Raw genomic sequence first — 22,510 nt, 5'->3', positions numbered from 1 at the left:
TGAAAACCCAAATGTTCTTCCATGCTGTCTCTGAGGATTGTTTCACGTGGCCTGGAGAGAGTATCTGCAAAGCTGCTGAGTGCCAGTCAGCTGCACACCTGGCCCCTCTGCAACTTCCAACCCAGGTCCGGGTGCCACGTTGTCACCTGTGCCCCTTGCAGTCACTGCAGGTCCCTAAGGAAGAGATCACAACACACAATGGGAATGTTTTTCATCACTGCTTGATTATACCTGTGCCCATAAGCACTGCCTTGCCAAAGCCTCAGTGTAATCTGGTCCATTGGCCTCAAGGCAATCTCACAGGAAAGGGCCTTTAGATCTTCCCCTTCTCCTTCCACCCCCTTCCTTTCTCCAAACAGTTCCACACACGGTTCCTTTTTGGACTGGTGTGGTGCCGCTGCAGGCACCCAGCAACTATTAGCCAGATGCTGCAGTGTAGTAGGGAGAGAGCTGTGCAGCAGTGCTGTCATTCCAGGTTAAACAACCATCTGGCCACATCTGACAGGAGCTGCTCTGTTTGCGTTTGTTGACAGGTGTGGGTAGAGATGGATGGGATCCAGATTCCCAGCTGAGCTCTGGGATAGAAGCCCCAGCAACTCATACAGGTATGACAGGAGTTTTTGCTTTGAGAGATGCCAGCTCACAGCCCTAATGTCAGCCAGACATGTTTGCAGGTGTGAGTGAGAACACACACCTGTGTGCGTGTGCCTGTCCTTTCATGACCCCCTGGAACCATCTGCTCTTCAGGGATTCTGTTACGCAGTTCTGTAGGTTGCAGTGTGTGATGGAAAGTTCTCATTCTTTGGGTGCTCAAGTGCCTCCAGGGAAGGCCGTGCCAAATACTTGGCTGCCTCCTGTGCTGGAGCCCCACGGGCATCCCAGGAGTGGCTGCTGTCTTAATTGACTTTGATGAAAAGACCACTCAGTTCAATACCTTGTTTGTCTGAAATTTATCTCAATACTTTCTGTTAAGGTATTGAGAGACAGAAAGAGGTGTTGGGAAGAAGCAGCTATCCGCAGAAGCTGTCCCATATGCTACAGAAAATCATGAAGGAGAGGGCAGCACACGGTGGGTGTATTTCTGTCTGTTCACTGAAAGACTTGGGAAGCCGAGTTTCTAGATATATACATGGAGCAACTGTAGTGTGCACAGCAGGAAAGAGCCTTGCTGTTGTGATGCCCGTGTCTGAACTGCCAGTTACTTACAGTCCTACTCTCTTACCTCCTTTCTAAAGAGACCAATGGAGAGCCTGCGTATAGGGACACATTTGAGCAAGGCAGCCATCGCACACTGCCCGTCCCTCTGAGAGAAAGAGAGGCCACAAACGCAGATGGCGCTTCAGGTAAGGGCTGCTCATACAGCTCCATGGCCATGGTTAGAGATTGCTTCCCTCCCACGACACTCAGTTCCCAGGGACTTAGGAACTTTGTCCTTTTGGGAACAAGGCCACCAAAACCACATTCAGCAGAGATGAGAGGAAATAGAACCCTTCAGTGTACCTCCCTCACACAGTCCCTGCATTCCAGAGCTTGCTGTGCCTCCCTTGAGGCTCCAGGCACACCAGCAGCCCGGAGCGGGGTCCCTCCTGCAAAGTGAGGTCCAGAGAGATGCGCTGACTCACAGACAGGACAGTGGCATAGAGGGAGCTTCTTGTCCTTCTGCCTCCTCTGTGCCTGCACTGTGCTGAGCCTCTGCCTTTCTCTCATTCTTCACAGTGCTCTCAGAGTCCCAGGAAGCCCACCACAACTGGATCGATGATCTTTTTCAGAGGAATCCAGGTAAGCAACGATCTGGGGAAGGAAAAGAGAAGAGGCAGGTTCAGGTGCCTGCTGAGAGGCCCTCGAGGAGTGGAGAGCTCAGGGCAGCACTCCCTGCCTGACACAGCAGTGGTTCTTGTCCATGTCACTCATAGCAGCAACTGATTAAACAGATCCACGTGCTCTCCTTCTGCTCTAATGAGTTTTGTTTAGTCAGGCAACGTGTCCCAAAGGGTCACGGTGTGCCTGCCTGCAGCAGCACTACCCAGCCTCACAAGGCGAGGGTAGGTCAGTGCAAAAGAAAGCTTAGAGCATGATGGAGAAGAAGGAGCAAATCAGTGGTCCAGATCTTCCTGGACCATGGCAGAGCCAGAGCGTAACCAAAGCTGAGAGGCAAAATAGAGGCTCCAGAGTGCCTCGATGTGCAGTGCCTTTGGGAGTTCCCTTTGCTTCCCCTGGAATCAGGGAAGCATTGCAGCCTGAGGATTTTCACTTGTCCCAGGAGGCCAACAAAATGAAAAAGAATTGTGTAGCAACGTCAGACCTTCTGTGAGATTGCCATTAGGACGTAAGACACAGCAATGACCACACTGTTCCTCCAGGTGTGGATGGTGAAGGACGTGCAAACAACAAGCAAGTTAAAAGTGCACCGATGTACCGCGTGGAAGTTGCTGTAGCTGTCTCAGTTTCCCTATCGCTAGCGACGTTTCTGTGCTGTCTTTTTCTTTGGTGGTTCAGGAACAGAAAGCAGTGAGTTGTTCTTTACCCTCACCCCCACCCTGCCCAACTCTTTACTGTAGGGCTGCTGTGAGCCAGGAGGCATTTCTAGTTAAAGCAGTGTAAAGACACGAGTTAGTTGTTGGCTCACGTGGTCTGTGATTTATGTTGTTAGATATTTTAACTGGCTTCAGCCCATTCTTACTGCTGGGCCCAAGACAGGCTGGGAGCTGAGGGTGGCTCTTTGACATGTGCTGTGAAGAAGCAGAGCAGGGGCTCTCCTCCTGTGCCCTCAGCATGTTCCTCTCTCCACAGGCAACTCTCTGAAGATGAGGAAGCCCGAGCTGATACTGGCAGCTACAGCTTAGAGTCAGACGAACAGCCTGACTCCTTGGACCGGGGGATCTCTGAAAGACCCAGCAGCCCCCAGTTCCAACGGGCATCAACACCGCCACCCCCGTCCTCCTCCGCCATCCTTCAGCGGACGGAAGGAACCTGCCCAGGGTGGAGGCTTGCAGTCATCATCCAGCACTGAAACAATGGCTGATGAGCACATGAGCGACAGGTCCAGCAGCTCCCAGCCCCACCGGGCAGCAACGCCACCACCCCGTCCCCCACCACCCCGTCCGCCACCACCAACCTTTGGGGGACAGAAAGAACCCGCCTGGGGTGGAGGCTTGCAGTCATCGTCCAGCAGTGATACAACAGCTGATGGGCAGATGAGCAACAGATCCAGCAGCCCCCGGACCCAACGAATATCGACTCCACCCCCCCGTCCCCCACCACCCCGTCCCCCACCACCATCCTTAAGGGGGCGGGAGCGTTCCCCCCAGGGTGTCAGCTCAGGGCCATCAGATACCCGGAAAACCACTGCAAGGGGGAAACAGACAAGGCCCAGCAGCCCCCAGCCTCCCCCAGCACCACCTCTGCCCTCCCCTCCATCATCCCCCAAGAGACAGCAGTGGGCCCCCCAGCATGACAGACCTGGTCGCCCCCGGCCCCCCTCCCCTCCCAAATTGCTCTCCCCCTCCCATCCATCAGCCTTTAGAAAGTGGGAGCGGCCCTCCCAGGGTGTCAGCTCAGGGCCATCAGACACCCAGAAAGCAACTGCCAGGGGGAAACAGACCAGGCCCAGCAGCCCCCAGCCTCCCCCAGCACCACCTCTGCCCTCCTCTCCATCATCTGTCAAGGGACGGCAGTGGACTCCCCAGCATGGCAGGCCTGGCCAACCCCGGCCCCCCTCCCCTCCCAAATTGCTCTCCCCGTCCCGTCCATCAGCCTTTAGAAGGTGGGAGCGGCCCCCCCAGGGTGTCAGCTCAGGGCCATCAGACACCCAGAAAGCAACTGCAAGGGGGAAACAGACCAGGCCCAGCAGCCCCCAGCCTCCCCCAGCACCACCTCTGCCCTCCTCTCCATCATCCCCCAAGAGACAGAAGCGGGCCCCCCAGCATGACAGACCTGGTCGCCCCCGGTCCCCCTCCCCTCCCAAATTGCTCTCCCCCTCCCGTCCATCAGCCTTTAGGAGGTGGGAGCGGCCCCCCCAGGGTGTCAGCTCAGGGCCATTAGACACTCAGAAAGCAACTGCCAGGGGGAAACAGACCAGGCCCAGCAGCCCCCAGCCTCCCCCAGCACCACCTCTGCCCTCCTCTCCATCATCCCCCAAGAGACAGAAGCGGGCCCCCCAGCATGACAGACCTGGTCGCCCCCGGTCCCCCTCCCCTCCCAAATTGCTCTCCCCCTCCCGTCCATCAGCCTTTAGACAGTGGGAGCGGCCCCCCCAGGGTGTCAGCTCAGGGCCATTAGACACTCAGAAAGCAGCTGCCAGGGGGAAACAGACCAGGCCCAGCAGCCCCCAGCCTCCCCCAGCACCACCTCTGCCCTCCTCTCCATCATCTGTCAAGGGACGGCAGTGGACTCCCCAGCATGGCAGGCCTGGCCAACCCCGGCCCCCCTCCCCTCCCAAATTGCTCTCCCCCTCCCGTCCATCAGCCTTTAGAAGGTGGGAGCGGCCCCTCCAGGGTGTCAGCTCAGGGCCATCAGACACCCAGAAAGCAACTGCAAGGGGGAAACAGACCAGGCCCAGCAGCCCCCAGCCTCCCCCAGCACCACCTCTGCCCTCCTCTCCATCATCTGTCAAGAGACAGCAGCGGACCCCCCAGCATGACAGGCTTGGCCGCTCCTGGCCCCCCTCCCCTCCCCCACTGCCCTCCCCATCCTTTAGAAGGTGGGAGCGGCCCCCCCAGGGTATCAGCTCAGGGCCATCATACACCCGGAAAGGCACTGCCAGGGGGAAACAGACAAGGCCCAGCAGCCCCCAGCCTCCCCCAGCACCACCTCTGCCCTCCTCTCCATCATCCATCAAGGGACGGCAGTGGACCCCCCAGCATGGCAGGCCTGGCCAACCCCGGCCCCCCTCCCCTCCCCCACTGCCCTCCCCATCCTTTAGGAGGTGGGAGCGGCCTGCCCAGGGTATCAGCTGAGGGCCATCAGACTCCTAGAAAACCACTGCCAGGGTGAAACACACCGGGCCCAGCAGCCCCCAGCCCACCCCAGCACCACCTCTGCTCTCTCACTCCTCCGCCATCCATCAGGAGGTGGGAGCACCCCCAGTGTGTGGGTTTTGGGGCACCATTTGACATCCACAGAACAACTGATGTCATCAACCAGACTTTTCCATGCTTAACACTACCAATAAATAAATAGTAACACCACAGTTGTCTATGTACTGTTGTCATGTCATTACCTGATCCACTACCAGACCTTGCATGTTACTTGGCATTGGCAGACAGTGATAATACGAGTGGGAATGGCTTTAAACTCTAAGAGTGGAAACTGAGGTTGATGCGTAGATGAAATTCCTCCCCCAGGGGCAGTGAGGCCCTGGCCCAGGCTGCCCAGAGGCTGTGGGTGCCCTACAGCCCGTCTCAGGCAGGGGACGGGGGTGGGAATACATGATGCAAAAGCGCCAGTGCTTCTGCATAAGGTTTACAAGACAGCAGGCACCATCCTGCTCTGACTAGCAGGCAATAATTTGCTTTGAAATTAGAACTAAGCAAGAACTATTAGCACATTTTCTTCCTTCTGCATTTCATTTTGCTCTGTGGGCTGGCCTGAGAATCTGAAAGCAGAGAGAGACAGTGCTGTAAACCTCGTACATCTGCTGTCACTGCTCACTCTGTAACAGCAGTCACTTTATCAGAGGCTCAGTCCATTGTGCTACCACCCTGCAACTCCTCTCCAGCACCTGCCCAAGGTCACTGATTTCGGAGGATCCTTCACGGGGTGCAACATTCCTGTTTCCTCACAGCACTGCTACACTCCTCAGGAGTTACGGCCACAAACAAAGCAGCCAACAGCAGCTGTAAAAGCATTTCAGTACTCTGCAAGATGGAAATCTTAAAGGTTGTTCCTGAGTGCCATAAGGTGAACTGGAGGGGAAGGAGACTGGTGTGGGTGATCCAGGAACTTTTGTTAGGACTGCAGGAGAAAAAGAGAGTCTGTGTCCTCTGGAAGAAGGAACAGCTGCTTGGGGAGACTACCAAGAATTTACTGAGATGCGCAGGGTGGAAGTTAGGAAGGTGAAAACCCAACTGCAACTCAGTTTTGCTATTGCAGTAAAAGAGAATGAGAAACCCTTGGGATGAAGTGTTGGGATAAGACCAACAAGTCAAGCACTGAACTTGGGCCAAAACACCCCTACCTGGAGCACAATGGGATCTGATGAGGAGTGGCTGAGGGATCTGAGATGGGTCAGTGTGGAGAAGAGGAGTCAGAGAAGACTATTCTATAAGGGAGGTTGCGATGAGGAGGGGTTTGGTCTCTTCTCCCAGGCAACAAATAGGACCCAAGGAAACAGCCACAAGTGCCAGGGAAGATTTAGATTAAATATAAGGAAAATCTTTTGCTTTCAAGGAGTGGTCAGGCACTGGAATGTTCTGCCCAGGGAGGTAGTGGGGTTACTGTCCCTGCTAGTGTTCGAGGCGTTGCAATGAGGTGCTATGAGATATGGTTCGGTAGCTCAGTGTAGTAGTAATGGTGATGGGATGATGGTTGGATAGATGGCCTTGTACGTCCTTTCCAACCCTGCAATTCTATGATCCCATGTTAATATCTGCTAAAGTTGATGATAATTTATGCTTCTGGTATGCAAATGAGCTTCCAGTCTCTGCCTTTCATATTCTGCATGCACAGTCGGATCTGGGGATACACAGATACACAGAAACCCATTGTCTACAATTCTTCTCATCAGTTCATTTCCTCTCATAGCCCACTGGCAAACAGGTTGCTAGGTAACTCCCTTCTTCTGCATCAAATGTGCTCTTCTCCTGTAAAAGCTGTCGGAAGCGGCTGGCAGCAAAGAAGGAGCCTGGATTGTTCTACCCCAACCCCAGGGACACAATCTCTAGATGTCAGTTTCTGCTCTCTTGTTTAGATGGGACTGCTGTGTCCTTGATCATCCAGGAGAATTTCGTCAGTGGCATCGCTGATTGCTCACTGTGGAAGTCTCCAGAGCCCAGTTTGACAGCTTTGGGCTGCAAAAATTCAGACCTGGGGTAATGGTCTTGGAGGAATGACTTGTAAAATCTGCCTCTTCTTTAGATCCCAGCAGAGCCAGTCTGCCTGCACCAGTGGAGGAGCTGCCTGCTTGGAAATGCAGGAAGCTAATAAATATAATGAGAGAGTATCTGAAAGCTGCATGCCTTATGATAATACTGAAGTGATGAGCGCAGTCGGGGCAGGCAGCAGCGAGGAGAGGCAAAGGAGAAGAGTGACAAAGAGAAGAAGCTGATCAGATGACCATGCCAGGAGTTCTATCTCCTCTCTGGCCGCAGAGCCCCCCGGGGAATGCAGTTCTTCTCTTCCAGACAGGTACCCAAAACTGGAGCATTAACACTTCAACTCCCAGCGCATTATGTGATGTTATGATGTGAAATACCAGTAACCAAAAATCATAAAACCAGGACAAATCTGAACAAGCCCATCTCCCTCAGCCTGGCCATAGTTTAAATGGAACTGCTATTTGTGGCTGTAGTCACAAATAACTTGCTTGGTAGAGAGAGCTGACCTTGGTTGTTTATCTTGATTTGGCAAAGACTTGTTTTGCAAGCAGGTGTTTCACTTGGGCTTTGTGTCGTGCATTGGACAAGCGAGTGCAGTGCGCAAGTGGAAAAAGGCCTGCAGACCCTGGGGAGAATAAAAGTAACTGCGACGTTCTCGTGCTCTGAAATAGGATTCATGATGTATTTTGACCATAACTGTGACGTTCTCACACTCCAAAATTGGGCTTATGACATATTTTGATCAAAATTGTGGCCATCGCACACTGCAAAACTGGGTTTATACACATATTATGAATGAAACTGTGACATTCTCCCTCTCAGAAATCAGGTTTATGACGTATTTTGACCCAAACTGTGACATTCTCATTCTCTGAAATAGGATTAATGATATGTTTGGACCCAAACTGTGGCCTTCACACAACAAGAATTGCATTTGTGACATGTTTTGACCCAAATTGTGACATTCTCACACTCCAAAATTGGATTTTTTTATTTTATTTGGATTTATTTTATTTTGACATGAGTTGTGAAGTTATCACTCTCAGAAGTTGGGTTTATGCCTCTATTTTGGCCCAATCTATGACGTTCTCACACTCCAAAATAGAGTTAATGATGTATCCTAACAGAAACTGTGACACACTCACACTCCAGAATTGAGTTTGTGACATCTTTTGATCCAAGCTGGCATGGCCGATATAATTTGTCCTGAAAAAAAACAAATGGATTTTCCTAAAATCATTCTGTCTCAACAAACTAGAGCCAGGCAGTCAGGCTGATCTAGCAGTCAACCCATCAAAATGCTCTGGCAATCAATTGAACTATTTATGCTACACATATGGCTCAATTTGCCATTTTTGTTAGAGATTGTGATAACAAATATAACATCACTGAAGAAACGGCTTCCTTGGTGCCACTGAAAGTCAAAACTAAACCTCCTGATTTGTATGAAGCAATAAAAACATTAAAGTGATTTTCTTTATCCTTTGACAGCATCTCTGGGTCTCTAACATTTCTTCCCACACAAGCCTTTCCATGGTTCTGTTTCCATGATGTAAGTGTGAAAACTTCAGCTGTGGTCTCCTGCTGCTTTAGATGAGTGCAAGTCCTCACCCACCACAACAGTGCTCACAAGCCCAGGGGGAACCTGGCCCCGGTGGTGGAACAGATTGCATCATGGGGGGATGTTATAATGCCCACCGTGTTCCGTGAGGTCACAGTGCTCAATGTGCACCCCAGGTGTTCCATGCTGGCACTTGCTGTGGCTGTAGCAGTGGTGGCAGCATGGCCATGCCCCCCGCCCACCTTGCTCTCCTCCTCTTACTGATGGCCATGTGTTCCCAGGAGACTTGTGCTGCACCGGGGCGAGCTCCAGCAGCAGGTGGGTGGGCAGAGATGGGACCAAGCAGCACCACGGGTGAGAGGTCCAGGTTGTTCTGCCTTGGGGGTCTGTGCCACGCTGCCCCGGGGCTGCCTTTCCACGGGGGTTTGTTGGGAAGGGGGACAGGCAGCACCCCAGGAGCAGGATGTGGGTTGTGGAAGCACCGCTTCCCCCAGGGCTGACTGAGCCTGGCCTTCACCCTGGAGAGGTCCTATGTGAGAGCTCAGAAGAAGCGTGCTGGGAAAAGCGTGAGCATTACTGCTCCAGCTTCCTGGTGCTCCCACAGGCAAATCCCAGTTCCCAACAGAGACCCCCAGCTGGAGCCCAGAGGAAGAAACAGGCATCGTTTTCTCTGGTGCTTTAGTGGGAGATCCAGCAGGGATCACCCCGTAAGAAAACCCTGACGGGTTGTGTACCCTTCCATGCGGTCCCAGAAGTGTGTTGCAAGTGGCCTGGAGAGTCAATTTGAAAAGCTGCTGAGTGCCACGCTCCAAGCCACCCTGGACATTCTGTAGCTTTGGCAATCATGGCCTGAGTCTCCCATCCCATTACCTGACCAGTCCCCAGTCACTAAGGACTGCATTGGGACTGCAACATGCAATGGAACATCTCTCATCTGTTCTTGATTTTAGATGATGATGTTGGAGCTCCTTACCCAGATGATTGGGTGGATACTGATTTTGTGCCTCAGGAGAAACCCAGAGGTAAGTTGTGTCTGTTTCCTTGAAGGCAGAAAAATGAGTGCTGTGATAGTTTATTCAGGTACTTAAGAACCTCCAAAGGTCTTTCAAGTCTCTCTGTGCCTTAAAGGCCGTACACAGATCAGCTGTGAGTAGTCCTTTACTTGGAGAGTTGTCACATTTCAGTGGGAAGGCAGCTCTTGCCACTCTTTGGAGGAGAGAACCTTTGCCTTTGCTGTTTGGGCCATATCATTCCCCAACCTGCTGCAGGTCGCTGCAGAAAAACCAGGCCCCAATGTGCAGTGGAAGCTCTCCTGTTGGCTTTGTCTCCATACATCAGAGATCTCCTCAGTAAGAAAACCCAAATGTTCTTCCATGCTGTCTCTGAGGATTGTTTCACGTGGCCTGGAGAGAGTATCTGCAAAGCTTCTGAGTGCCAGCCAGCTGCACACCTGGCCCCTCTGCAACTTCCAACCCAGGTCCGGGTGCCACGTTGTCACCTGCGCCCCTTCCAGTCACTGCAGGTCCCTAAGGAAGAGATCACAACACACAATGGGAATGTTTTTCATCACTGCTTGATTATACCTGTGCCCATAAGCACTGCCTTGCCAAAGCCTCAGTGTAATCTGGTCCATTGGCCTCAAGGCAATCTCACAGGAAAGGGCCTTTAGATCTTCCCCTTCTCCTTCCACCCCCTTCCTTTCTCCAAACAGTTCCACACACGGTTCCTTTTTGGACTGGTGTGGTGCCGCTGCAGGCACCCAGCAACTATTAGCCAGATGCTGCAGTGTAGTAGGGAGAGAGCTGTGCAGCAGTGCTGTCATTCCAGGTTAAACAACCATCTGGCCACATCTGACAGGAGCTGCTCTGTTTGCGTTTGTTGACAGGTGTGGGTAGAGATGGATGGGATCCAGATTCCCAGCTGAGCTCTGGGATAGAAGCCCCAGCAACTCATACAGGTATGACAGGAGTTTTTGCTTTGAGAGATGCCAGCTCACAGCCCTAATGTCAGCCAGACATGTTTGCAGGTGTGAGTGAGAACACACACCTGTGTGCGTGTGCCTGTCCTTGCATGACCCCCTGGAACCATCTGCTCTTCAGGGATTCTGTTACGCAGTTCTGTAGGTTGCAGTGTGTGATGGAAAGTTCTCATTCTTTGGGTGCTCAAGTGCCTCCAGGGAAGGCCGTGCCAAATACTTGGCTGCCTCCTGTGCTGGAGCCCCACGGGCATCCCAGGAGTGGCTGCTGTCTTAATTGACTTTGATGAAAAGACCACTCAGTTCAATACCTTGTTTGTCTGAAATTTATCTCAATACTTTCTGTTAAGGTATTGAGAGACAGAAAGAGGTGTTGGGAAGAAGAAGCTATCCGCAGAAGCTGTCCCATATGCTACAGAAAATCATGAAGGAGAGGGCAGCACACGGTGGGTGTATTTCTGTCTGTTCACTGAAAGACTTGGGAAGCCGAGTTTCTAGATATATACATGGAGCAACTGTAGTGTGCACAGCAGGAAAGAGCCTTGCTGTTGTGATGCCCGTGTCTGAACTGCCAGTTACTTACAGTCCTACTCTCTTACCTCCTTTCTAAAGAGACCAATGGAGAGCCTGCGTATAGGGACACATTTGAGCAAGGCAGCCATCGCACACTGCCCGTCCCTCTGAGAGAAAGAGAGGCCACAAACGCAGATGGCGCTTCAGGTAAGGGCTGCTCATACAGCTCCATGGCCATGGTTAGAGATTGCTTCCCTCCCACGACACTCAGTTCCCAGGGACTTAGGAACTTTGTCCTTTTGGGAACAAGGCCACCAAAACCACATTCAGCAGAGATGAGAGGAAATAGAACCCTTCAGTGTACCTCCCTCACACAGTCCCTGCATTCCAGAGCTTGCTGTGCCTCCCTTGAGGCTCCAGGCACACCAGCAGCCCGGAGCGGGGTCCCTCCTGCAAAGTGAGGTCCAGAGAGATGCGCTGACTCACAGACAGGACAGTGGCATAGAGGGAGCTTCTTGTCCTTCTGCCTCCTCTGTGCCTGCACTGTGCTGAGCCTCTGCCTTTCTCTCATTCTTCACAGTGCTCTCAGAGTCCCAGGAAGCCCACCACAACTGGATCGATGATCTTTTTCAGAGGAATCCAGGTAAGCAACGATCTGGGGAAGGAAAAGAGAAGAGGCAGGTTCAGGTGCCTGCTGAGAGGCCCTCGAGGAGTGGAGAGCTCAGGGCAGCACTCCCTGCCTGACACAGCAGTGGTTCTTGTCCATGTCACTCATAGCAGCAACTGATTAAACAGATCCACGTGCTCTCCTTCTGCTCTAATGAGTTTTGTTTAGTCAGGCAACGTGTCCCAAAGGGTCACGGTGTGCCTGCCTGCAGCAGCACTACCCAGCCTCACAAGGCGAGGGTAGGTCAGTGCAAAAGAAAGCTTAGAGCATGATGGAGAAGAAGGAGCAAATCAGTGGTCCAGATCTTCCTGGACCATGGCAGAGCCAGAGCGTAACCAAAGCTGAGAGGCAAAATAGAGGCTCCAGAGTGCCTCGATGTGCAGTGCCTTTGGGAGTTCCCTTTGCTTCCCCTGGAATCAGGGAAGCATTGCAGCCTGAGGATTTTCACTTGTCCCAGGAGGCCAACAAAATGAAAAAGAATTGTGTAGCAACGTCAGACCTTCTGTGAGATTGCCATTAGGACGTAAGACACAGCAATGACCACACTGTTCCTCCAGGTGTGGATGGTGAAGGACGTGCAAACAACAAGCAAGTTAAAAGTGCACCGATGTACCGCGTGGAAGTTGCTGTAGCTGTCTCAGTTTCCCTATCGCTAGCGACGTTTCTGTGCTGTCTTTTTCTTTGGTGGTTCAGGAACAGAAAGCAGTGAGTTGTTCTTTACCCTCACCCCCACCCTGCCCAACTCTTTACTGTAGGGCTGCTGTGAGCCAGGAGGCATTTCTAGTTAAAGCAGTGTAAAGACACGAGTTAGTTGTTGGCTCACGTGGTCTGTGATTTATGTTGTTAGATATTTTAACTGGCTTCAGCCCATTCTTACTGCTGGGCCCAAGACAGGCTGGGAGCTGAGGGTGGCTCTTTGACATGTGCTGTGAAGAAGCAGAGCAGGGGCTCTCCTCCTGTGCCCTCAGCATGTTCCTCTCTCCACAGGCAACTCTCTGAAGATGAGGAAGCCCGAGCTGATACTGGCAGCTACAGCTTAGAGTCAGACGAACAGCCTGACTCCTTGGACCGGGGGATCTCTGAAAGACCCAGCAGCCCCCAGTTCCAACGGGCATCAACACCGCCACCCCGTCCTCCTCCGCCATCCTTCAGCGGACGGAAGGAACCTGCCCAGGGTGGAGGCTTGCAGTCATCATCCAGCACTGAAACAATGGCTGATGAGCACATGAGCGACAGGTCCAGCAGCTCCCAGCCCCACCGGGCAGCAACGCCACCACCCCGTCCCCCACCACCCCGTCCGCCACCACCAACCTTTGGGGGACAGAAAGAACCCGCCTGGGGTGGAGGCTTGCAGTCATCGTCCAGCAGTGATACAACAGCTGATGGGCAGATGAGCAACAGATCCAGCAGCCCCCGGACCCAACGAATATCGACTCCACCCCCCCGTCCCCCACCACCCCGTCCCCCACCACCATCCTTAAGGGGGCGGGAGCGTTCCCCCCAGGGTGTCAGCTCAGGGCCATCAGATACCTGGAAAACCACTGCAAGGGGGAAACAGACAAGGCCCAGCAGCCCCCAGCCTCCCCCAGCACCACCTCTGCCCTCCCCTCCATCATCCCCCAAGAGACAGCAGTGGGTCCCCCAGCATGACAGACCTGGCCGCCCCCGGCCCCCCTCCCCTCCCAAATTGCTCTCCCCCTCCCGTCCATCAGCCTTTAGAAGGTGGGAGCGGCCCCCCCAGGGTGTCAGCTCAGGGCCATCAGACACCCAGAAAGCAACTGCCAGGGGAAAACAGACCAGGCCCAGCAGCCCCCAGCCTCCCCCAGCACCACCTCTGCCCTCCTCTCCATCATCCCCCAAGAGACAGAAGCGGGCCCCCCAGCATGACAGACCTGGTCGCCCCCGGTCCCCCTCCCCTCCCAAATTGCTCTCCCCCTCCCGTCCATCAGCCTTTAGACAGTGGGAGCGGCCCCCCCAGGGTGTCAGCTCAGGGCCATTAGACACTCAGAAAGCAACTGCCAGGGGGAAACAGACCAGGCCCAGCAGCCCCCAGCCTCCCCCAGCACCACCTCTGCCCTCCTCTCCATCATCTGTCAAGGGACGGCAGTGGACTCCCCAGCATGGCAGGCCTGGCCAACCCCGGCCCCCCTCCCCTCCCAAATTGCTCTCCCCGTCCCGTCCATCAGCCTTTAGAAGGTGGGAGCGGCCCCCCCAGGGTGTCAGCTCAGGGCCATTAGACACTCAGAAAGCAACTGCCAGGGGGAAACAGACCAGGCCCAGCAGCCCCCAGCCTCCCCCAGCACCACCTCTGCCCTCCTCTCCATCATCTGTCAAGAGACAGCAGCGGACCCCCCAGCATGACAGGCTTGGCCGCTCCTGGCCCCCCTCCCCTCCCCCACTGCCCTCCCCATCCTTTAGAAGGTGGGAGCGGCCCCCCCAGGGTATCAGCTCAGGGCCATCATACACCCGGAAAGGCACTGCCAGGGGGAAACAGACAAGGCCCAGCAGCCCCCAGCCTCCCCCAGCACCACCTCTGCCCTCCTCTCCATCATCCATCAAGGGACGGCAGTGGACCCCCCAGCATGGCAGGCCTGGCCAACCCCGGCCCCCCTCCCCTCCCCCACTGCCCTCCCCATCCTTTAGGAGGTGGGAGCGGCCTGCCCAGGGTATCAGCTGAGGGCCATCAGACTCCTAGAAAACCACTGCCAGGGCGAAACACACCAGGCCCAGCAGCCCCCAGCCCACCCCAGCACCACCTCTGCTCTCTCACTCCTCCGCCATCCATCAGGAGGTGGGAGCACCCCCAGTGTGTGGGTTTTGGGGCACCATTTGACATCCACAGAACAACTGATGTCATCAACCAGACTTTTCCATGCTTAACACTACCAATAAATAAATAGTAACACCACAGTTGTCTATGTACTGTTGTCATGTCATTACCTGATCCACTACCAGACCTTGCATGTTACTTGGCATTGGCAGACAGTGATAATACGAGTGGGAATGGCTTTAAACTCTAAGAGTGGAAACTGAGGTTGATGCGTAGATGAAATTCCTCCCCCAGGGGCAGTGAGGCCCTGGCCCAGGCTGCCCAGAGGCTGTGGGTGCCCTACAGCCCGTCTCAGGCAGGGGACGGGGGTGGGAGTACATGATGCAAAAGCGCCAGTGCTTCTGCATAAGGTTTACAAGACAGCAGGCACCATCCTGCTCTGACTAGCAGGCAATAATTTGCTTTGAAATTAGAACTAAGCAAGAACTATTAGCACATTTTCTTCCTCCTGCATTTCATTTTGCTCTGTGGGCTGGCCTGAGAATCTGAAAGCAGAGAGAGACAGTGCTGTAAACCTCGTACATCTGCTGTCACTGCTCACTCTGTAACAGCAGTCACTTTATCAGAGGCTCAGTCCATTGTGCTACCACCCTGCAACTCCTCTCCAGCACCTGCCCAAGGCCACTGATTTCGGAGGATCCTCCACGGGGTGCAACATTCCTGTTTCCTCACAGCACTGCTACACTCCTCAGGAGTTACGGCCACAAACAAAGCAGCCAACAGCAGCTGTAAAAGCATTTCAGTACTCTGCAAGAGGAAAGAGTGCTCCTGTTCTGACAGCTTCCCTCAGCAGCCCACTACTGAAATGGTTTGTGGGGTTCCTTTGAGCAAGCTGCTAAGGACAGAGGTGGTCACATCAGCTGTTTATACATTAACTGGAAGAGAGGGCTCTTTCTTTACCATCTTTATTACATCTCCTTAATTGAGTCAAACTGTTTTCTAAAAAAAATTCTCAGCACTACAGATGATACTTAAAACATGTATGTATATATATATGGCATACATACATTTCATAGGAATAGAAAACAAACAAGAAACAAACAAACAACCAACAAACTGCTTTGTTCCAAAGCAAGCCCTGGTGAGCAGAGAACAGCAATACTAAGCCTGCTGTCATCACCATCAGGGCTCAAATTAAGACAACAGGCTGACCAGAGAAGAAGTTCTATTAGGCACTGCTCAGTGATGATGCTCAGAATGAAGCAGCAAAGATGTTATGTGTAGGAGATGATTTTTTGGAACTTTGTCTTCTGTAGCCAGCATTGATGCGGGCTTCACAATATGAGAAGGACACATGTCCAGTGCGGCACTGTGAAGATGGAGAAGGGCTGAGAGGGCAAGATGTATGAGGAGCAGCTGAGGAGCCCTGGTTTGTTCAGCTTAGGAAAGAGAAGATGGAGCACAGGCCACATGGCCTCCCAGGGAAAGCTGAGGGAGCTCAGGGTGTTTGATGAGTTTATGATTACTCTTCCCTTTGCAGCCTACAGCGTTATGCTTTGTCCCCTCATCACCACTATCAGGTGCCACGAGCACTGCACTTGCAGGCAGCTGGGTAGTTGGGGGAGTGAGGGGAGACCATGCATTAGATGAAGAGGAGGCTGAACACTCCATAGGTCTGAGCCATTCTAAATTACAGGGAGAGCATTTGATGAGGAGACATTGGGCATGGATGAGGATGAAGTAGATTGTGGAAGCGGATTCACCTCCAGATACAGAACAACCCATGGAAGCGGATCCACCTCAGTTGGGGCCGAGAAGACACAACACCACCAGGGTGCCTGCTGAAACACAGCACCCTATAAGAAAGATACTGCCTTCTGCAATATGAGCCCAGCCCATGACTTCAGAGCTGGGGAGGGGCTTCCTGGGGGCCACGTCGCATCCCAGGACACATCGAAGGAAGTGCCTTCCATCAATGGTAAGAAAACTAAACTGGAGTGGAGATCTGAGAGTAGACTACCATTAGCTACTGAGAACATGGAAGAAAATGAAGACTGGCTTTTCTCTCACAGACGCTAAGTGGTGGAAGGATGGAAGACATCAGGCCCACACTGGAGCAGAAGAAATACCACCTCCTCATGCTGCAGGGGCTGAGGGACAAGAAAGGAAGGTTCACGCAGCCCTAGAAACTCAGCAGTTTCACTGTGTCTCCCCAGGCTGCCTCTGGGGTGTTGGTATACTTTATCCCCATGCTGCTATAGAAACTGCCTGCAAATCAGCATGTCCAGAAGAACATGGCTCTTCTCATCCCCAGATAACTGGAATGAACTGTCCTTTGGAAGTACTGCCTTGCTCCCTTATGTATGAAGAAAGCTTAGACAATATGCACCTTCATATCAAGGGAAGTGAAATCCCAGAACTGACTTGCTGGACTCACACAGGAGATCTGCTGCACAAGGACGAATGGAGCTTCAGTTTTTCACTCATCCTCTCTCAGATCAGTTAAAAGCGATCTTCACCCAAATTCATCATAGTATCATCATAGTATCATAGTATTGTGCGAGTTGGAAGGGACCTTAGAGATCATCGAGTCCAACTCCCGGGATTCGAGCCCTCTGTGTAGCAGAGCGGCACTTCTACCCCTTGCGCCACAGGGGGGATTCGAACCCGAGCCCTCTGGTGTTGCAAGCGGCAATTCTACTCTGAATTCTATTCTAAATAATCCCAAATCTCTACTTTCATTAGCACAGTCATTCCAAATAACCTTTTCTGCAGTACAAACGGGCTCTGCTGTGGATAACGCTAAACTCCTTACTGAACTAAGTAGACTGTAATGCCACTGTGTATTAAGGATGCCAACTCCTGGACTTACCACTGCATCTGTCTTGAAAAGGAGGCAATGGGCTGTCTGTGTCACACCTGCAGCACGCATTCGGTGGTGATAAGGGCTCTTGCATTTACTGTATCCAACCTCCAGAGCTTCTGCAAAGGACACCAGGGCAGAAACAGGCACCTAAGAAAAGCAGCACAGAATTAAAAACACATTAAAATAACCTGTAACTGCTAGCTAGACCATTTTTGTAAGAAGTTCCAGAGAGCACTTTGTACCTACCTCACAAATAAATAACATCTTAAAACATCTTAAAGCAATACTTGAGAGAGCGTAGATCACATTCACTTTCTCACACTGACTTTCACCCAAATATCAGCCTGCTCACAGCAGGAGTAGAAGATACACAGCACGTGTATTTGGAAATCTGTAAGCTTCCAGCCTTTGCTTGCATGCTTGAGATTCCTAAGAATCTCAGGAAAATGACACCATCATTCCCATTGGGTTTCATGATAAGGCTGTTTGGAACCCCACCATGTTCTACCTGGATACCATTTGGCCCTGGTTACAGCAAAAAGATTATGTTCATCTTTTAGGGAAAATGACAAAGTCTTCACATACATCTTCATTCACAGGTAAAATCACCGCATTCTGAATGGAACAAAGCCGAATAAGAATGGAATTCAGGAAAATTCAGGACAGAAGAAGAAACCAATCTAGTTACCACTGGCCTTGAAGCTGTTGCTCAGATCACAGCGTGTGAGAAGTTCACAGAAAATGAATTTCCATGCATAATCTCCACTGGCACCATTCAGTGCAAATACATCAGAGGAACACACCTGCCTATGTTCTGCATGAATGAGCAGAAAAGACAGTACATGTGACTTTCCATGTTACCACCTGTATGGTAACTGTGGAGTCACAACCTGAACCACCTGGGAGCACAGGTGAAGGCAACTCAGCTGTGTGTACAGCTGTTACGTGTTCGGTAACATCCTCTGCTCAGTGTCCCATGGGCATGGACTGCTGGCCCCCACCAAGGGCCTGCTTCCTTCCCCTGTGCACCCTACAGGTGCTGCTCTGCAGAGGACCCAGCAGAGGGGCTCATTCTGCCCATGATCACAACCAGACTGTGGTGCCCCAGCTGCCCCCAGCACACGTCAGCTTGAACAAGGGTTTTCTTTGGGTAACAGCCAGCACGCAGGGTGGAAGGCTGTCTCAAGGACATGTGCTGGGTACAGAGGCTGAGGAACAGCCACAGGCTCACAGGCCTACTGGTTATGCTAGCATCTTGCCTATATCAGCTCCCATCAGTCCCCAGCCCTCCTCTGACCTGTTTGGCCATTCCTTGTGACTCTGTGCTGGCTGCACTGGTCAGGGTGGGAAGCAGACCCAGATGGACAGGGATGGGAGCAGCTAAAACCCCTCCCTGGGAGTCTATGAGCAGGCAAAATGATTGGAATGACAATGGAGTGTTACCTAAGGTGGTTGGAGTGCACAGGTATGCCTGGGGATGACAGCAGTCCTTCTCTAGCCGCTCTTCCTGGTGTTTGTTACATCCCAGCTGCTGCAGCAAAGACTGCAAACCCCTCGTTTGCCTGCAGGTACAGAGACAGAACACAGAAGTGTGAAAGTCAGCTCTTGCATATGGGCTCCAGGAGAAAGAGGGCGGGATGAAGCCTCAGTAGAAGAGGAAGGAATCAAAACATTAATGTATCAACTACTAATAAAAATGAAACAACAGGAAAAAGAATACACATTAATAAAAATAAATCTAAACAAAAGAACACAAAATGGGCTCATTATTGTACAAGCAGTGAGTCATTCATAGAGAGATTAGAAGTCTACTGCTGCTTAAAAATGCCCAGCTCCAGGGGCAGGGAGAAAAATAAAGGAGGTTTAAGACATGAAAAAAGGCAGTGCTGAGAAACAGGGAGTGCACAGCCAGGTGAGGGAGGCACACGGAAAAGGCTCTGTGCTGTCCCTGCTCAGAGGGCATCCTCAGCACAGCCCTGAAGATCTGCACACAGGACAGCACAAGAGAAGCTGAACATTACCACAGACACTCCTGATGCCTACAGAAGCCTCAGTAGCACTGTAGAGTGCTGGGTGAGAGAACACAACCATCAACATGGCCAGAAGGGAGATGTGAGCATTTATGTGAGCATGAGATCATTTACTGTTACAAATATTTACACAAAATAATTTTTAATTTCCTTTGATTATCTGTAGTTTTCTTTTGAATTCTGTGTTTTGCTATGATTTTGTATTCTATTCTATTGCTTTTTTTTTGTAGTTCACTTTTCCTTACTGCTCCTTTTTCTTGGCATTCCATTGTTTCTTTCATTTTTGTTGCTTCCTTTTCTCAGCAGCTCCTCTCTCTCCTTCCTAAGAATATTCTTTTTCTTTCCAAATTACTTTGCTTTCCTCTCCTTTTCCTTTGCTAGCTTCACTAAGGTTATAGCTTTATGCACATAGGATCCCTGAGACACATTCCCTTATGAATGCATCCAGCAGTGCCAAGGATCCTTACCTCTGTGCTTTGAAGAGTTTAGAGAGCAAGGGGGTTTGCTCTGATCCTCATGACTCAATGGGAGGGCCTGCTCTATGCGCCTGTTTAACCCGGCCCTCCATGCAGAAAATAACCAAGTGTATCCAGACACTTGTTAAGTCTCTGGTAAATCACTACAGCATGTCTGCTTCTCCCTTAGGAGTGTATGCTGCAGCTGTATATAAATTGGCCAAGTGTACACACAACAGCAGCTATGGACACCAACTGATTACAGGAGTCATGGAGTAAATCATAGAATGGCCGGCACTGGAAAAGACCACAATGATCATCTTGTTTCAACCCCCCTGCTATGTGCAGGGTCACCAACCAGCAGACCAGGCTGCCCAGAGCCACATCCAGCCTGGCCCTGAATGCCTCCAGGGATGGGGCATCCACAGCCCCCTTGGGCAACCTTTCCAGTGCGTCACCACCCTGAGTGAAAAACTTCCTTGTAATACCTACCCTAAACCTCCCCTGTCTCAGTTTAAAACCATTCCCCCTTGTCCTATCACCGTCCACCCTTGTAAACAGCCATTCCCCCTCCTGTTTATATGCTCCACAGAATCACAGAATCACAGAATGACCCGGGTTGGAAGGGACCTCAAGGATCATGTAGTTCCAACCCCCCTGCCTAGCAGGGCCACCAAACATACGCCTTTACTAGATCAGGTTGCCCAGAGCCCTGTCCAACCTGGTCTTGAACACCTCCAAGGACGGGGCATCCACAACCTCCCTGGGCAGCCTGTTCCAGGACCTAACCACTCTCCTAGTAAAGAACTTCCCCCTAACATCCAACCTAAATCTTCCCTCTTTTAACTTAAAACCATTTCCCCTAGTCCTGCTATTATCAGCCCTTTCGAAGAGTTTGCTCCCCTCCTGGGAGTAAGTTCCCTTCAGGTATTGAAAGGCTGCAATGAGGTCACCCCGCAACCTTCTCTTCTCCAGGCTGAACAAACCCAACTCCCTCAGCCTGTCCTCATAGGGGAGGTGCTCCAGCCCCCTGATCATCTTCGTGGCCCTCCTCTGGACCCTTTGCAACAGCTCTATGTCCTTCTTGTACTGAGGGCTCCACACCTGGACACAGTACTCCAGATGGGGCCTCACAAGAGCAGAGTAGAGAGGGACAATCACCTCCCTATCCCTGCTGACCACCCCTCTCCTGATGGAGCCCAGGATCCCATTTGCCTTCCGGGCTGCCAGAGCGCACTGCTGGCTCATGTTAAGTTTCTCATCTATCAGGACCCCCAGGTCCTTCTCTGCTGAGCTGCTCTCAAGGACAACTCCTCCCAGCCTGTACAAGTGCCTGGGGTTCTTCCGGCCCAAGTGCAAAACCTTGCACTTTGCCGTGTTGAACCTCATTAGGTTCACCCGAGCCCAGCTTTCCAGCCTGTCAAGGTCCCTCTGAATGGCATCCGTTCCCTCCACCGTATCGACTGCACCACTCAGCTTGGTGTCATCAGCAAACTTGATGAGGGCGCACTCCATTCCCTCATCGATGTCACTAATAAAGATGTTAAAGAGCACCGGTCCCAAGACAGACCCTTGAGGGACACCGCTTGTTACCGGCCTCCACCTGGACATAGAGCCATTGACCACCACCCTCTGTCTGCGGCCTTTCAACCAATTGCTTATCCATCAAGTTGTCCACCCATCAAATCCACTTCCCTCCAATTTGGAGATGAGGATGTGATGGGGGACCATGTCAAAGGCCTTGCTCAGGTGAGCAAGGTGAGCATGCTCCCTTCAAGTACTGGAAGGCCACACTGAAGTCCCCTCACAGCCTTCTCTTCTCCAAGCTAACCAAGCCCAGTTCCCTCAACCTTCCCTCACAGGAGAGCTGCTCCAGCCCTCTGATCATCTTAGTGGCCTCCTCTGGACCCGCTCCAAGAGCTCCACATCCTTCCTGTGCTGGGGGCCCCAGGCCTGGATGCAGCACTGCAGATGGGGCCTCACAAGAGCCGAGTAGAGGAGGACAATCGCCTCCCCGTCCTTGCTGGCCACCCCTTTTTAACGCAGCCCAGAACAGAGCCCAGGGCCCACGGGGACACACGGGAAGGAGGGATGGAGAAGAGCGAAGGAACGGCTGCTGGGAGGGACGGAGGACGAGGGAGGGATACACAGCAGGCCGCGTCGGGGCCCACGGGTGTGATCTGTTGGCCCCGCGGCCGTGCTGGCTGCCACCGTGCCCACCGCTTACCACAGCATCACGTCCACACTCTGCGAAGTCACTTCGGACGCGTGTAACGCCCACCGAGAACCAAAAATACAACACAGAAAAGCACGACGCAGCGCCGGGCGGCCGCCATGACAACCGCCCAGCTTCTAGAACCTTTCTCCGCCTCCATCGCTGCAGCCAATCAGCGGCCGCCGCTGGGAGCGCGGCCAATCAGAGCAGCCGTGCGTGCCCCGTTCCCGGCGCGGCGCGACTTCAAGAGGGGTCGTTGGGTTGTGCGGTTGGGCGGTGTGGGGCTCGGCTCGGCTCGGCTCGGCTCGGCTCGGCTCGGCTCGGCTCGGCTCGGCTCGGCTCGGCTCGGCTCGGCTCGGCTCGGCTCGGCTCGGCTCGGACGGAGCTGCAGCGCATCGCACGGCGCTGGGAGCGGCCCCGGATA

General features: G+C 52.7%; 1 protein-coding gene and 1 long non-coding RNA gene across 2 annotated transcripts; one reads left to right on the top strand and one right to left on the bottom strand.

Moving 5' to 3' along the window:
• Positions 1 to 11,127: 11,127 nt before the first annotated feature.
• On the top strand, positions 11,128 to 16,706 carry LOC140264847 (uncharacterized). Its single transcript, XM_072360752.1, has 5 exons — positions 11,128 to 11,290; positions 11,664 to 11,726; positions 12,308 to 12,455; positions 12,738 to 13,257; positions 16,593 to 16,706. The coding sequence occupies exons 3-5, from the start codon at positions 12,358 to 12,360 to the stop codon at positions 16,704 to 16,706; spliced, it is 732 nt and encodes a 243-aa protein (XP_072216853.1). The 5' UTR covers positions 11,128 to 11,290; positions 11,664 to 11,726; positions 12,308 to 12,357.
• LOC140264851 (uncharacterized) lies at positions 11,215 to 22,220 on the bottom strand. Its single transcript, XR_011906124.1, has 4 exons — positions 22,099 to 22,220; positions 18,830 to 18,948; positions 17,393 to 17,533; positions 11,215 to 11,738 (listed from the first exon to the last, which is right to left on the bottom strand). It is a non-coding gene; the product is annotated as an uncharacterized lncRNA (long non-coding RNA).
• Between the last annotated feature and the right edge of the window lie 290 nt (positions 22,221 to 22,510).

The sequence above is a fragment of the Excalfactoria chinensis genome, unplaced genomic scaffold, assembly GCF_039878825.1.
Source record: "Excalfactoria chinensis isolate bCotChi1 unplaced genomic scaffold, bCotChi1.hap2 Scaffold_327, whole genome shotgun sequence".
NCBI classification, from domain to species: domain Eukaryota; kingdom Metazoa; phylum Chordata; class Aves; order Galliformes; family Phasianidae; genus Excalfactoria; species Excalfactoria chinensis.
Note: the sequence above shows the minus strand (reverse complement) of the source record. Positions and strands in the feature narration are given on the sequence as shown.